The 17,101-nt window shown below is 38.2% G+C and overlaps 2 protein-coding genes and 1 non-coding gene across 3 annotated transcripts; all 3 read left to right on the top strand.

Annotated features, from left to right (window-relative positions):
• Positions 1-5,263: 5,263 nt before the first annotated feature.
• LOC109208413 (DDT domain-containing protein DDR4) lies at positions 5,264-13,640 on the top strand. Its single transcript, XM_019371522.1, has 11 exons — positions 5,264-5,634; positions 6,843-6,953; positions 10,109-10,195; positions 10,279-10,316; positions 10,430-10,511; positions 10,691-10,797; positions 10,865-11,018; positions 11,097-11,189; positions 11,330-11,444; positions 11,896-11,938; positions 12,771-13,640. Exons 1-11 carry the CDS (start codon positions 5,530-5,532, stop codon positions 13,222-13,224), a joined length of 1,389 nt encoding a protein of 462 aa, XP_019227067.1. The 5' UTR covers positions 5,264-5,529; the 3' UTR covers positions 13,225-13,640.
• Positions 13,641-14,376: 736 nt separating this feature from the next.
• On the top strand, positions 14,377-15,139 carry LOC109208417 (60S ribosome subunit biogenesis protein NIP7 homolog). The gene has a single exon (XM_019371526.1). The coding sequence runs from the start codon at positions 14,428-14,430 to the stop codon at positions 14,989-14,991; it is 564 nt and encodes a 187-aa protein (XP_019227071.1). The 5' UTR covers positions 14,377-14,427; the 3' UTR covers positions 14,992-15,139.
• A 1,339-nt stretch (positions 15,140-16,478) lies between these two features.
• TRNAL-CAA lies at positions 16,479-16,562 on the top strand. Its single transcript has one exon. It is a non-coding gene; the product is annotated as a tRNA-Leu (tRNA).
• Positions 16,563-17,101: the final 539 nt, after the last annotated feature.

The following is a 17,101-nucleotide window of genomic DNA, read 5'->3' as shown; positions in this document are numbered from 1 at the left end:
TGCGGTCAGAATCTGAGCTAAGGCCTCCTGAATGCCTGGGATCACGATGGGCACAGCTGGTGCCTGAGCTGGCCCCACTGGCGCATCTACAACTAGGACTTGCTCCTGAACTAAGACAACTGGTGGATCTGCACGTGTTGCCCTAGCTGTTGTACGAGCTGCACCTCTACCCCTACCGCGACCTCGGCCATTCGTAGCCCTGCCTGGTGGTACTGGTGGTTGTCCATCCTGCCCAGTAGTACGTGTCCTCACCATCTGTGAGAGAATATAATAATAGAAGTTTAGTTACCAGAATCAACAGATTCGCACAAAAAGAATTCAAGAATGTGAAGTTTCCTAAGGGTTCGGCAACCTCTCGAAGATAAGTACAGACGTCTCCGTACCGATCCACAAAACTCTACTAAACCTGCTCATGACTCGTGAGACCTATGTAACCTAGGATCTGATACAAACTTGTCACTACCCAATAGCCTACTGTCGTGATGACACCTATCATGGAACTAGGCAAGCCACTACTCAACATCTCAACACAGTAAAAGCTTTGAAAATAAAGACGGAAAACCTTTTTGAAACATAAATAAATCCTCAACACAATACAATCTATCCCAAAATCGGAGTGTCACCGAGTACATGAGCATATATTCCATAATACAGTCTACTACAATCTCTAGGAAATAAGAACTGAAATGCAGATAAAGATAATGAAGGAGAGTCGAGGCCTGCGAATGCCATGTAGCTACCTCGATAGTCTCCGAGTCCTGACTCCTCAATCAGCAGCCGCCGTGACCGGAAGCATCTGGATCTGCATACGAGGTGCAGGGTGTACTGTGAGTACAACCAACTCAATAAGTAACAAATCCAACCTTTGGAATGAAAGGTTGTGATGATCTCAACCGACACAGTTCAATATAGAAATAACAGTGCAGAATTATAGGCATGCTTTCAAGTTCAACAGATAACTCAAAACAATAATATTGATCAAATCTGAATGATATGACAAATATAACTCCTCTACTTCTGCATGCCAATGCACATGCTGTATGCGATGCACCATGCTGACAGCCTCATGTGCTCACAATCTCAAATGATCAATCACTCGGTACTGTATATGGCCCATACCGCCCAGGGAAGATCCATTCCGAAATATATACATCACTGACCATCAATCACCCAGTACCGAGTAGGGTCAATCCAGCCCGTGAAGAAGATCTATCTCCAGGTATATAATGCTTCGGACAAGATCCATGTCCAGGGAAGATCCATCCCTCAATAATATCAACCGCGCTCACTAGGGTGTGTGCAGACTCCGAAGGAGTTCCTTCAGCCCAAGCGCTATCATAAATCAGTATAACCGCTGCAGCGTGCAGTCCGATCCCATAAATGTCACTCATAATCAGGCTCTCGGTCTCACTCAGTCATCAACCTCTCCAGTCTCACTCACGGGCTCACAATGTCATGAAACTAGCCCCGAACATGATGATATGATGTATCAATAAATAACAACGGAGACTAAGATATAATATGAAATGAATGAACATGACTGAATACGAAATAACAATGAGATCAGTAAGTCAACAGCAAGAAACGGCCACTATGGGTCCCAACAATACCAGCATATAGCCTAAACATGATCTCTAGCATGATTGACATTCAATTATCTTATCACATGGTAAAAACACGGATATCAACAAGATAGGACCACTTTACAGTGTCATGGAATCAACCAGGCCCCAATTCACACGGTGCGCGCCTGCACGCCCGTCACTTGGCATGTGCGTCACCTCAATATCAATCACATAACACATAAGTCGGGGTTTCGAACCCTCAGAACCAAGTTTGAAAGTGTTGATTACCTCAATCCGGGCAAAATTCTACTCCAACATGCCTTTGCCTCTCAAATCGGTCTCCAAACGTCCCGAATCTAGCCACAAGCAGTACAATACAATCAATATAGGCTAAAGGAATCAATTCCATAAGAAAAATACGAATTATAAGCCAAAACCCGAAATCGGCTCAAACCCGGCCCCAGGCCCACGTCTCGAAATCCAACAAGAATCACAAAACCCGAAAGCCCATTCACTCACGAGTCCAACCATATAATTTTTATCAAAATCCAACACCAAATCGTCACCTAAAACCCCTAAATCCAGTCTCCAAATCCTTAGCCTCAAACCCCCAAATTTCACCTCAAAACCGCACAATCTAGGTGGGAAAAACAATGGGGAAACAAGATTAATGATAAAAACCGAGTACAAGAAGCTTACCTCAAGAATTCCCTCGAAAATCCTCTCTAAAAATCGCCTAAGACCGAGTTCAAAATGTTGAAATGAATCCAGAATCGCGAACCCTCGTTTTTAAACATTCTGCCCAGGCTTTTCGCACCTGCGGCCACTTATCCACACATGCGGATGCGCTTCTATAGAATTCACTTAACCAGCTGACTCCGCTTCTGCGCACTGGACCGCATCTACGCATATCGCATGTGCAGAAAATGCCATCGCACCTGCAGATCCAGCCCGCATCTGCGCCCTTCTGCCCGCTTCTGTGACCACGTAGGTGCGGAAAAATCTTCGCACCTACGATCTCTGCTCACCTATCCAAGCGGCTCTTGCCCACTTCTGCGGGCTCGGACCTGTGGTTCCCACTCCGCAGGTGCGATTACACCAGCAACAGCAAAACTTCAGTTGCTTCTCAAATCAAACTCCAAGTCCGTTAACCACCCGAAATCAACCCGAGGCCCCCGAGACCTCAACCAAACATATCATCAAGACCCAAGACATCATACAAACTTAGTCGAACCCTCAAATCACCTCAAACAACATCAAAACATAAATTGCACGTGGATTCAAGCCTAATGAACTTTGTAATTTCCAAATTCTACAAATGACGTCAAAACCTATCAAATCATGCCCGATTGACCTCAAATTTTGCACACAAGTGACAAATGACCCCACGAACTTACTCCAACTTCTGAAAATCCAATCCGACCCTGATATCAAAAAGTCCACTCCTGATCAAACTTTCCAAAATTCCAACTTACGCCATTTCAAGCTTAATTCTACTATGGACCTCCAAATCACAATCCGGACGCGCTCCTAAGTCCAAAATTACCTAACGGAGCTAACAGAACCATCAAAATTCAAATCCGAGGTCGTTTTACACATAAGTCAACATCCGGTCAACTTTCCCAACTTAAGCTTTCCATCAAGAGACTAAGTGTCTTAATTAACTTTGAAATCTCTCCGGACCCGAACCAACTAACCCGGTAAGTCATATAATAGCTGTAGAACACAAACGGAGCAGTAAATAGGAGAATGGGGCTACAAATTTCAAAACGACCGGCCGGATCGTTACAATAAAAGAATGAAATGTGGTATTTTATAGTTTCTAAATAGGGTCAAAGTATAATATAACAAACTTAGGGGTTAAAATATAAATTAGAGGTGGGGGTGTTAGGGGGATAAGGATGCAAAATAACCGTTTCTGGCTGTTGCCAAACAGCTATTTTTTAAAAAATAACGTTGGCTAACGGCAAAAAAATGGCTACTTTAAAAAAATATATTAAGGGTACCAGTTCAAAAACTTAAGGGTACCAACCAAACCGGTTCTATCGGTACTTTGACCAGTCCCCTCCCACTCCCCTTCCCCTTATCCCCCAATCCTTCACCCCTACCCTCCAACTGAAACGAGGCGGAGCGATAGCGGTAGCGGTACAGACCGAACAAATTCCGGGTACTCCCTCTTTGACAACCCTAGATACAACCCATCCGATCCAACCCGCCTTATAAACCCTGCTCGCCTCAAAATCTTTAATTAAATCCGCACCCTCCTCTCGACCCTTCTTCTTCTTTATCTCACAAAAATTTCACCAACCACGCCACCAAAACCCGCTAAGATCTCTAAATCCAAATTGTCATAAACTCCTTCTAAGTTTTCTATTTTCTTTCTCTTATCAGTTTTATTCTATTTCTCTCTTCTCCTTTTTTCCTTTTTTCTTTTTCAAATGGCTCTATACTAAAGTGTTCGGACAAATTCGTCAAGTCACAAAGACAGAAAACGCGGCGAGAGACCAAAATTGTGGTCCGAAAAATAAACAGCGAACATCATAAGAAAACAAGAGACAAACAAGATTTTCAATCAGATTCCGACTAAGTATGGCTGTTAAATTTCAGTAACAATCTTCATTTCTCTCAGATATGAGAGATTAACGAGAAAAATATGTCAAAACAAAAATGATACTCATCAAAAAATATTTATGATCAAATTTGAAAAGTACTAGAAATTGGGCAGGGGAAGAAAGAGGTTTGTCGCCGCTCGCGAGAAAATATCTTCATATGGTTTTTCTAATAAAAACTTTGATGGTTGTGGGATAGTTAAGCCGTTGCTCCTCAGGTAGTCTTTGAGGAAGAAGACGACTGAAATGTTAAAGGTTCTCCATTTTTTTTTTAACAAACTCGGGTTATAGTATAGTTGAGGCAAGTCAAATAATATGACTAGTATATGGTGCGGGTTTCGGACATTTCGATTGTTATTAGCAGTAGTCTTGTATTCTAATATTGTAGATTTCTATCTTCATGTTGTTTCTTTCGCCTTATTTTCTTTTATTTTGTTCTCGTTATTTCTTATTGCTACTGCTCTTTTTTCATTTTTTATCGTGTTGAAGGTCTACTGGAAACAACCTCCCTACATTCTGTAGGGGTAAGGTCTGTGTACTATTTACCCTCCTCAGATCCCACTTGTGGGATTATACTGGATTTATTGTTTGTTGTTGTAGTATATTAAATCCGAATATAAAAAATAAAATAAGGAGTTACGTGACTCAATAATAAGTTGCCAACACACATACTCCATTTTTAGCAAGAGGGGTGGTTTTAAGCTAAAAAATAATTGTGGGGTAATTACGGACCAAAAAGTGGACGGACAATAAATTTAAGTAATTTCTTACATGATATGGATATTTTTGGCCATTCTTCGCTAACTAAACAGATAAATCTTATATTTGCTTTTCATATACGTAGTCTGTATAAAAGACTATGAATTGTTATCATTAATCATTTTAATTTTTATTACATCATGTTATTTTATAAGTTTTTTTAATGTTACACGTAAATAAATAAAATTGAATGATTTTTTCTTTTTACGTTGCGTCCAAATTATTTAAATACATTATTATGCGTTACAAAAAAAGTGCTCGATATACTGCTGATTAGCGGAAGCCTTTCACAGTAAAAATCAATTTTCCTTACAATGGTGTTTCCAATATATTTTTAAAAAGTAAAGAAAATTTTGAAAGCTCAATCAAATGGCTGAGGTCGGCACCTGAGTCTAAAACCGGGTCCGAACTTGGATCTAGCCCGTCTGTCATGTCTATTTTAGGGGTGAATATTTTACCCTAAGGTAAAGCAATTAGGCGGGAAAGTTAAAGCCCTCAAAACATCATTTTTCTGCAAATTTTCTCTCAAAATCCGATTTTCCTCATCAACTTATCGGCGACCAGCGGTTTATGACGAAGGAGAAAACGATTTCGACATGGAAATAGTAGATTCAGCGCCGGAGTTGACGTCGGAAATGGAACTCGTACGTTGTAAGCTACGTCAACGGTGGGAGTTAGCCTCTGTTTTAAACTTTCTCAACGTAAGATTTTAGCATTTTCAGAAGTTAATATTTTTGTTCTTCCAGAACTGCATAGTTGACTTATTTGCTTGCTATATACACAAAACAACTTTATATATCCACCTAATGAGCGTGGATGAATTGTACATGTTACACGCAAGGTTAAATGTGGTTAAGATGCCACTCGGTTCGATTTCTTTTCGTACTTGTACATGTACATCTATACACGTATATGTTTAAGGTATTTGAGGGTTTTGTGGAATGTAGATATATTTTTGTGGTTAATAAGTTTTGAGTTTCTGGGTGTGGGTGCTTCAGTCCATATGTACCCATATGGGCCTGACAATGGTGATGTGTTGTTATGATGGTTGTATGGCCTGCTAAATGAGTAGTATAATCGTTTGTTCCCTTTGTATTGTATAATGTTGGGATGATTTTTTTGATAACCGTAGTATTTGGGCCATCTTGCGCCCACGTGTACTAATCTCACTGGTACCTGCTACTTCCCATTAGCACAGGTACCGGGTAACTCTGTTCATAATATTGGGATGGATTTAAGTTATATACACTGACACTGTAAAGAATTTTACACCATCATTTCAATTTAAGTGGATATAGTAGGTTATATCTTTTTTAGACAATGTACTGCTACTTCAGGTTAACCATATCAAGCTTGCTATAAAGATTTACCTGTTGTTGTACGCTAACTTGGTATGATAGTATAATTTTTTTATATACATACAATGCAACAATAACAACAACTACGCCTTAGTCCCAACTCCCAAACAAGTTTGAGTGGGCTATATGAATCTTCACTTCTCTATTTAAGCTCTACTCATTCTCTATACATTGACAGTGGACAAAACTTAAAACTCTGTTGCGATTACTGCAATTTTTAAACGTATACTTGTATAAACAGTGAATGTACATTTTGAAGGTACTTGAAGGTTTTGACCTGCAACTAACAATTAATGAAATTATTTATTATTGCTATGTAAGATCACAATGACTGTTGAATGTTGACCTGGCAGTGGATATAGTTTGGTGTTGAGTGTAAAATTGCATGTGCATTTGAAACTTGCATACTGGGTTATACGAGCTTGCCTTTTTCCTTTTGATACTTGTACTTGTACTATAAGGGCACTCTGCTATTTATACCTGTGTACATCATATAAATGTGTTGAATGTTTAGCTTGAAGGTACTTGAAGTTCTTTTTAAATGTTGATAGGTTTTTGAGCCGGTGCTCGAAATCAAATTGAAAATTTCAGCCGAGGAGATAGAAACAGCCCTCATTGAGCCAAATGATACTCTTGCTCAGCTGCATATCATGCTTCTGAAGGTTTGGCTCGCACGTTATCTTTATTACTATTTGTGTGCATACAACTATGTGTTTGCACTTTAATTTCCACCATCTTTTTGATCTAGTAGTACCTTTAGTTCTGTAATACTACTTCAAGGTGGCTTTAAAGGAGAGAATGCACATAGAGGATGTCAACTGTCTTTTCTTACACTAACCTCAAGATTCTGAATATCCATGCCAAAAATAACTTCAGAATTCATGAGCAGCCCGGCACAGAAAGAAACTAGACAAGGTTACTTCCCATATCTGGTACACCATTCTAGCAGGCATTTTATAGAGTATAGACTATTTGGAGGGAAAGGAACCATAAAATCTTTTATGGCAAATATGAAAATGTAATTTGCCTTAAGCAAAGGTTGTTATCTTTTTGCCCTTTGGTGCAATATGGCTTTTGCGACTGATGTAGATGCCATGCTTGATTTCCTCAGCTCACTATTCTTCTTGTGAGGTAAATCCTAAGATGTAAACGCACCAACAACACCTCTCAATGCTGGTACACAACAATAATTTTTAAATAAAAATAAAAATGAGAGAATGACAAAGCTGTGAGTTTAACTGTGATAGAAGTGAGTAGTTAGAATTGTAAAGTTGTCCATGTATGTCAGAAGAAAGTATTGCTGCTGGATTTGAAGTTCAGCTACAGGCATTAACTTGGGCGTGCTAAGATCAACTATACTCTTTCTTTTCTTTAAGGTTGCTTCCCATGTTGACTACCTTATGATTCTTAGTTAAGTTTGTTGCTTTCTATAAATTTTAGCTGCAACTAGCAACCAACAAAATCCTTTTAAGTTTTGGAAATGTTCATATGTTAAGCTTATAATAGCCATGAAATCCTGGGCTGATATCAGACTGAGTTATGATGGTGGTTATATTTTCTAGTGTCTCTTTATGCTATGTGCATTCAGCGTAGATCTGTATATTTTCTTCTCCATGCATGCATTTCTGATCATCTTGATAATTGGTCTGTTCCAAAAAAGAAAGAATAATCTGATTTTTGATAAAAATTGCCGCAGTGATCTTGTTCCCGGAGGTATGATAAAGAATCGGTTTATTGGACTTGTTGCTTTTTGACCAACTTGATAGATTTACTTGTCATGGAATTGAAAAAAATTAGTAAAAGTTGGAGCAAGTAATCTTGTCCCTTGAGATATTACAAAGGAAAAATGCATTTTGCTCTTCACTGGATGGGTCTGAATAAAGTGTCATGCATGTTGGGTAGGGGTGGGCATAAAATCCAAAAAAGCGAAAGTAAGACTGGATCGAATTAATCCGGTATGTCGGTATCGGCTCTTCGGTATTAATTCGTTATAGATTTTTCAATAGCTCGGTACGATTCTCGGTATTGGACTTTCGTTACTTCGGTATATACCGAAATACCGAAATATGCAAGTCAGGTAGGATAGAGGTCGATGCTATTAACTTGATGAAATCCTCCACATTTTCAAATCCAAAGGCTATTGTTGATTGGTGGGCTGAGGATTTAACTGTCCTTAGAATTGATTTATTCCAAAGGATTCTAATTGCTATGATGGCTAGGGATTGAAACAGTATGCACCTGGACCAGTATTGATGATCTATTCACAGAAATCCCTTGGAAGTTTCGTGAGTCTTCTTGAATTTGGATTGTTTGGTTAGAGAAAATAACAAAATTAGTGATCTTTTATGTTAATCAAAATTGAACACTTATTGTCACCGTTATATTTAACGAGTGTTGTTGTTGAAACCGTTGTTAGAGCTTCTGCCAAGGGAGAAAAATCCCTTGTCAGTTAGCTTTCTCTCAGTGCTTCTCCGAGCTGCAATATCTAGAAACCACTGTTGCTTGTAGGGTAGATTTAGATAAACTGATCTTGTATTCTTATATGATTCCTAATGAATTAGAATTTACCACTTTTTTTTTCACAAAGACTTGGTACGATACCGAAACCGTACAGAACCAAACAAGAAAATACCGAACTGCTTTGGTACGGTATTCGGTATGCACAATTGATAAACGGAATACCGAAATACCATACCGAAATTCTTAAATACCGTACCAAAGTACCGAACGCCCACCCCTAGGTGCAAATATTTTGATGACTGGGTTGACAACTATTTTTTTCTAACGTGCAATGTGAGCTCTATACTTTTGAGGCTAAGTTTTTCCTAGGATACACACTACTAAAGAAAAGACATGGAAGTAAAACTTTGTACTCCAAGCTGTTAATTTGATGTGATGAGATGAACACTGCTTGATTCATGCAGACATTGTCGTCGCTGGCTCAGTATTATAGATAGCATAGCATGACTTGGGGACTGTATCATATGGCAGCCTGGATCCTTAAAAAGAGTCAAAGCAGTTTGTAGTTCAGACCGCCAATTTCATGACTTTGCCTGCTGGCATAAGATTTTCATAGACAATAGACAGACTCTTGAAAGAGAAATGATAAATGGGTGCTCTGAGTGATGATGTTGATGGCATTTCTGCCTTTTCAGAAGATACGATTAATTCATGCAATTGTACATATGCTGATTGGTGAAGAAAAGTTGCTTGCAACCATTTGTTTATCATGAGATAAAGCTACATAACAACAGGAACTTCCAAAATAAATAGCTCAGACAAGAGTCTTTAGAAATTTCTAAAAGGGGAATGTACACTAATCACTTTTAAAAAATTTGTAAGTTGTCTTAAGAAGGTGAGCAGTGCATTTTGTGAGTAACTATCCGATAAACTCTTAGTTAATTTTGCTGTTAAAATTTTTTGTCCTACTTTTTTTATTTCGATTGCCCCAAATTGTTGTCCACTTTCCTTAAACCGAACATTCAACTGCTTCAATGCCCACTTTATATCTTTCATCTTTATCCTCTATTATGTTCATTTACTATTGAAAAGTCAAACTATGACTACCCATTTTTCTCAACAAATGCTAAATTTGTGACAAGTCAAAAGTGAGCGAGAAAATTGGGACAGAGGGAGTCCTCGAAAGTTTTATGTCCCAATCCCAAATTTATCTTTAAAAGTTCCCACTCTATTTTCAAGTCAAAAATTCTCATATCTTCCCGGTTGTAGGAGACACTCTGGAATTATAAACTTGCTAACGTATTTATATTTTTTGTCCTGACTTTCTTGTTCTAACATGGTTTGCATATTTCTTCAGGGGATACCTCCTGTGAGTAAACTACTGAAAGATTCTAATGGATGGGTGATAGCATTAAGCAAGAAACTTGAAATGTGGTGGCCATGGGTAGGTGATTCTAGCTTTTGACTGGTATGTGTTTGATGCAAGAAATGAAGATTTCATTCATTCCTTTTGGCATTTCATTGCAGGTTGCTGAAGGGACTTTTCCATTGACTGCAAAAAAGGGGTACCATATTTCTCTCCGTCTTCCTTCCCTTCCCAAGAAATGTAACTGCTCTAAAGATTAGGTTTACTTTGATGAGAGATGTCTCTCATTCAGCTTCTGTTTCTATTTTTCAGAGAGGAGATGTCCACATACAAGGCGCTCGACCCGGCAGTTCGCCTGCTTATTCTTAAAGCACTTTGTGAATTTCGAGCTGATGTATTGCATCTGTGTTTCCCTCTCCTTGAATTCTGTGGTTTTTTTGTAGTGCTCACTCTTCTGCATCAACATGCAGCAATAGCAATCAAAAGTTGGATGAAACCGTATATGCTGTTGATTTCTCTTTAACATTGAATGTTGCTTTTAATGATGTTCGCATTTATCGTTTGTCTTTGCAGCAAGATGACGCCATATCTTACATTAACCATGAAACTAAAAGTAGAACTGATGCTTCCGCTTTCCGTAAGGAGAAGCTTGGGGGCAATGGAGATGAAGTTTCATTCTGGTAAGTTCTGAATGTGTAACATTACGCTATGCGAGTATGCCTTTGACAGCTCGACATTTCATGACAGGTATGATGGGAATGAAACTATTGGTCATAGATTATACAAGGAAGTTTGTCAAATTGAATCCATGTCAAAGGTAAAGGACAAGAAAAGCATATCAGCTATCACTTCTCAGTGGGAGACACTTGCTACTACGTTCGAAGAATTTCAAAATTTTGTGGTAAGGCAACAATTCTCTTTCCTTCTAAACGATTCAACTTTTCAGTAGTCGTCACATTCCTATTGCTATCAATGATAGGAAGAGTTTTCATCAAGTCAAGTTAAATGGGAAGCTGATGTGGGCAAGGCTGTTGAAGCTCATGCCATTCCTGCTCTTCAGAAAATTCAGAGGGTTAGTTTCTTTCAGACTGTTTATACGAGTTGTCTTTTTTCTTTTGGTTCTATAAGCTGAGGATTCCAAGGAAATTTATGCAGAAATATTTCTGCTATCATCATGAGCTCTTGATGCATATAGGTGTTTTCCTTTTACAGAAGAAAGATATGGCTCTGAAGCGACAGCAAAGAGAGCAAAGACTCGTAGAAGGCTTAAGAAACCTTGCAGTTCCTCGTTCTTGCAGGATGCGTAGGCCAGTCAATTACAGATGCGGTATATATGAATTTGTTTTGTTAATCAATCTTTTCTGATTGTATCATTGATTCCCTCATTGATTCCATACCTTAAGACAAATAAAGTTTATCTTGGGCCTGAAATTTCTGTGACATATTTGAAATTTTAGGGAATTTTATTTCTGGAAATTTTAGTTACACTTTTACAGAAAACGTGAACAGCTTTATCATTGGAGGTTCTTATATTAGTTCATCCTATTTCCGTAAGTTTAAAGCATGGTTTTAGCACATGGGATTGCCTATTTATGAGATGTAAGCCTCAAATCATGTTAGAAGATATCAATGAGACTTTTGTATGAGCATGGCACATAGGTAAAGCATGGAGACCTTGGGAAATATTTGCAGCATAATTAGATAGTATATAAGTCCAAATAATTTTCTGTTAGTGTTCCAAACTGTGGGTGCTTATGCAAGTGCAAATTCATATGCAGATGATTTTGATAGAGCAATCAATGAGGCCATACAAGTAACAAAGTAAGTCTTACTAGTATCTCATTGCTTCTTCATATGTTGGGTGATATCATAGGCATTGTCACAGTTTTTCCATGTCACTCAATCAACTACACTCATCCAACACAAAGGCTCTGTTTTTCTCTCTAGTTTGAAAATATCTATCATAGTTGGTATTTGGTAAGTTCTTGAAAGCTGTTAAAATGAGGTCCTGCTGAATGATTGGGCCATGGAGGTAACCAGGTGATTAGGTTGGAAACTTCCAAAAATTACTAGGATTAATTGCTGAATCTGCAAGCCTGTCCCGCTTGAAATGTGAATCTAATCACACTGCCTTACACCATGTGATGCCTTGTCATTTGTGGAACATATTCTGACACTAATTATGATCAGATCATTTGCATTGCCCCAAAATTTGATGAACTCCTACTGAAGCCACCTCAGGATCAATGCCTAGTTTCATGCTCCCTTTTGCCGCTACTATGCAAACCTACTTTACTAATGTACCCCCCTTAACTGCTTGTATCTCAATTGGTGGTATCCACCCACATATGAACTCTTGTCAACAAGAATGAGCTTTGCTTGTATGGTGCTTTTGCATGATCTGAGTATAAACTATCTTCTAAAGCATATTTTGAACACTATGAAACCACCTGCAGTTGCAGTAATGGTTCAGAGTTACCATTTTGTTTTGTTTTTTCTTTTAATTGTTTTTCATGTCAAAGCCTGTTTTGAGTTTTGACTTGAATCATTTCATCTACATCCCAAGGCTAGTTTTTCTTCCATTCATGACACAACTATTTTTATCCATTTTGGATCATAACCTTGGCTTACTGGCAAATAATTTGTGGTTTAGCAAACGGAAGGCAATTGAAGAACCAGCAAATGAAACTCAACTCAATGAGCATGTGCCTAGGAATGGAACCAATTCCCTGGATTCCTCTCCAGCATCCAACTCCATAAGCAGTGATGCCACAGACAGTGAAACTGAGAGTGATGAGCCTCAAGGAAGCAATGATGATGTTGATGATACCAGTGATGAAGTTGATGAAGCTGATCTTGATGAAGATGATACTGACTCAATGAAGGAATTTAACATAGCTGGCAATAGAAAGCAGTCAATGAAGGAGAATAGTCGCTTGGACTATAGGCCAAGCAGTTGTCGCTACAGTAAGCGGCTAGCTGGAGTTGATGGCTTTGCTGTTCCAGAAACAACTCATATGGGTGCGAAAAATAGGTTGAGGCAAAGACCCACTGTTAATACTGCTGCCGAGTCTGTTGTCGTTCCTGATTCAGAAGATGAAAACTGATCAGGATGCACTTGCAGCAGGAGGACATGCCATTAGAACCGATCTCTATTTTGGTACAGTTCGTTGATTATTCTTCCGAGCCAAATGAATACGGCTTTTGGAAAAGCAAATCGGTTGTTACCACCTTAGTCATAATTTTGCATATATAGTAATAGTGTCTGTGAACTTGGGCAAGGCAGAAAGTGTAGTTGTTTTGGTTCAAACAGTAACGTAGTTAATGCTTCATTACTTTTCTGTAAAAGCAAATCAGTTGTCGCCACCTTAGTCATAATTTTGGGTATACGGTTATCTAGCAACATGGCTTCAGAAAATTGTCTCCGAACTCATGGAAGGCTGTTAGTGTAGTTAATGCTTTCATTAGTTTTTGTAAAGCCATGTGCTTTTTTGCATTGTTGGTTGCTGGTTATCTGCGGAAAGAGTGTTTCCTGAGCTTAGGCTTGTTGCTGAATTTGCCTTGCACACACTGTTAAGGAGGCAAAAAATAAAAGGAAAATGATTCCATTCCACCAGTAAACAATTATCCCATTCAAGTAGTTCTTTGAAAACTCGTCAAAACGTAGGGAGTTATTCGGAATATGTACCTTGAAATGAAACAACACTGATTTTGCAAATTTAGATAATTAATTATGCTCACTATTGTTTATTCTCTTTTTTTCCCGTCAATAGGACTACTTTGATTTGGAAAAGAGACGTTGAAAGACTATTTTGATTCAAAGCTTGAAATTTAAAGGGAATCTTATCGGCCTTTCTCTTCAATATATATATATTTTTAACAAATTCAACTTTTATATAGTAAATCAATTATTTTTAATTAGCCCCAGGGCTATCAATAAGAAAAATATCTCCTCCAATTCCATGCAAGGAACTAGATGATTACCCAAAGAAATGAGCAGATCAATGCATAGTAATGACTTCTCTGAATAGCTTATAAATTTATCGCTTAATCTACTTAAGAACGCAATAAAATAGCATCTCACTTCATATAAGTGAAGTTCCAAACATTTTTTTTTTTCAAATACTAAAAGAATTTTTATCTTCCAAAAATGCTAAAAAGGCTAGGCCCAGTACTAGGTTGGGCTAGATTTGGGTTTTAGTGATTAAGGCCCAATTAGATCCCAACAGACCCTAGCCCATCCAGTATAAGATGGGAAATAGAAGCAAAGAATTAGGTGTTAGGGTTCATCAGACGCCAGCAACAATACAATGAGACCCCTGGACGAGGAAGAAACGACACACGTCTTCGAAAAGCTACACAAATTCGTGGGAAACAATCTGAAGAACATAGTCGAGAACCCATCTCACGAAGGACCCGACAACACTCCCGGTCGCTACTGCTTCCGTCTTCAGAGAAACAGAGTCTACTACGTATCAGAATCGCTGGTCAAACGAGCCACGAATATAAAGCGAGACAACTTAATTGCACTTGGAACCCAAATAGGCAAATTCACAAAAGGAGGTAAATTTCACCTGACTGTACAGTGCTTGGGTTTATTGGCAGGTCACGCGAAGCACAAAGTTTGGTTAAAACCCACATCTGAGATGAGTTTTTTGTATGGTAATAATGTATTGAAAGGTGGGGTAGGGAGGATTACTGAGAGTATTAGCGAGCATGATGGGGTGGTGGTGTTTTCAATGTCTGATGTGCCGTTGGGATTTGGAGTTGCGGCGAAGAGTACTCAAGATTGTAGGAAGATGGACCCAAATGGAATTGTAGTGCTTCATCAGGCTGATGTTGGAGAGTATTTGAGAATGGAAGATGAGCTCTAAATTAGATTTTTATTTTTTTTAATTTAAGGTTTTTGGACGGTTTATGCTTGTGTAATCCAATTTGGGTGTCGTTGTAGTAAGAGTTTTTGGTTTTGTGTTTTCACAGAACTTCTATATTGAATGAGATAATTGTTTACTGGTTAAATCATTTTTGTTCTGCTTAATTTGTCTTGCCTTAAATTCTGGTATAATAAATAAATAAACGGAGGCAGTCATGGTATGCTTCTGCCAATGTAGGAGCTTGAATTTGAGACACCAATCTACCATGTGATATTGCACATCTAAAGTTATAAGAAACTTAAAGTAAAAATACTCCCACGACTATATTTTCATGAGCCCAATAAATTGGAAAATAGCTTTAAAAATTTAACAAAGAGAGAAAATCAGGTGATATAATAGCATAAAATCTAGAGATTCCAATTCTCTCCTTCCTCTTTCTTCTTCTCTTTTCACCTTTTCTTGAGCCAAGTTTCTATCGAAAACAGCTGGTTACGTTGTTGTTGTTGTTGTTGTTGCTAGAGATTCCAATGTCTAGTCTCTTCCTGTGTAGAAAGGATATGTATGTCTACACATAGCATTGCTCTGTTAGTCTGTAGATCAAGATTCATGTTTATGAGCAATCAGTGGAAGAGTGGAGATTAAGCACCGAGTGCTCCGCATACTTGGTAAACTTTTTTTTTTTGGGTAGCTGAAGCTAAACTGTCTTCTCATTTGAAATTTCTGATAGCCTGTTATGAAATAGAGAGGTGTAAAGGTGGATGTATTGGCTGGAGAGGAATGAAATGGCTAACTGCTTTATGGAAAAGATGGAATGGAACTTTCATTTTAGAAGGAGTTTATGTGATTGGGAAATGGTAGAAGTTGCAGAATTTTTCCAGAAAATGCAGTATGTTGTGTTTAGTTAACAGGGAAGATATTATGGGTGTCTGTATATGAAGTTTTCCGGAGCAAACCGTGCTGAAAATTGTTTCTAAGTAACTGTTATTGCATAAATGACCACTAAATAAGGAGCAGAGCTAAATTATCAAATATTTGTTGTATGAAGATTAATCCTCAACATTGCAGCTTCTGATGAAAAAGATTTACTTGTGATAAAATGCATTGTTAGTCCAAGCCGAGTCATGGTCAACCTATAAAAGGAATTTTTGTTGGCTCAAGGTTTTTGGTCTAGTTGTAAAAGCGCAACATGTGATGTTTGTTAGGGGGGAGTAAACCAGCGGGCTCAATATATATCGAATTTAGAAGTGTGCGCCTATTTTAAAAGATAAAAAAAAGTAAAGGGCTTTTTGTTACTGGCATCAGTTGCCATTGTGTCACAGTTGTAGTGCATTGTGTCACCGTTGCTACTGATACAGTAGTACAGTACAGCTTCATAGCTATAATTTGGACCATGTGACATATGAAGAGTAATTGTAGTTTGATTCGGAAAACTGATACTTTCTTGTGTAACTGTCACTATATTTGAGTGAAGTCCAGTGACAGATAAGGTCAGGATGGCCGAGTGGTCTAAGGCGCCAGACTCAAGTTCTGGTCCTCGTGAGAGGGCGTGGGTTCAAATCCCACTTCTGACATCATTTTGTTGTTAATTTTAACCTTTCTTGTTAGTATTTACTAGTATCTGTACCTGCACGTTATTCATACATTCAAGTCATGAAGGAAAATCTTGTTGTAAATAGCTAGTGAAGACAACATTCGCAAGAAATGCAACCTTAGATGATAGATCATTTTTTTATTGTAAGACATTAATCTGATCAACCAAGTAACTCATTAATTAGTTAACTCCCACAATATAAAGCCTTTGCAGGAGGAGTAAATCGTAATTACGATGGATGTTCCCAACAACTAAGTTATCAATTAGGAGTACAACTTTGTATAGTAACCAAAATTCTGCCTGAGAAATGAGAAGTAATAGTATTAAGGTGTGAGAAATTCCAAAGCTTCATAAGGAACAAAATCACTTTTGTTGAAAAATATAATTATCTTAAATGCAACCTCAAACTGGTGACATGGTACAGTTTCACAATCCGGGTATCTGCATGAAGAGAAGGTCAAATGAATTGCCCGATTTCTCGAACTCAAGCAGGTCAAAATGGATGTGAAAGCAATCTCA

This window comes from Nicotiana attenuata, unplaced genomic scaffold (genome assembly GCF_001879085.1).
Source record: "Nicotiana attenuata strain UT unplaced genomic scaffold, NIATTr2, whole genome shotgun sequence".
Taxonomy (NCBI): domain Eukaryota; kingdom Viridiplantae; phylum Streptophyta; class Magnoliopsida; order Solanales; family Solanaceae; genus Nicotiana; species Nicotiana attenuata.
The sequence above is the reverse complement of the archived record's forward strand: the minus strand, read 5'-3'. Positions and strand labels throughout refer to the sequence as shown.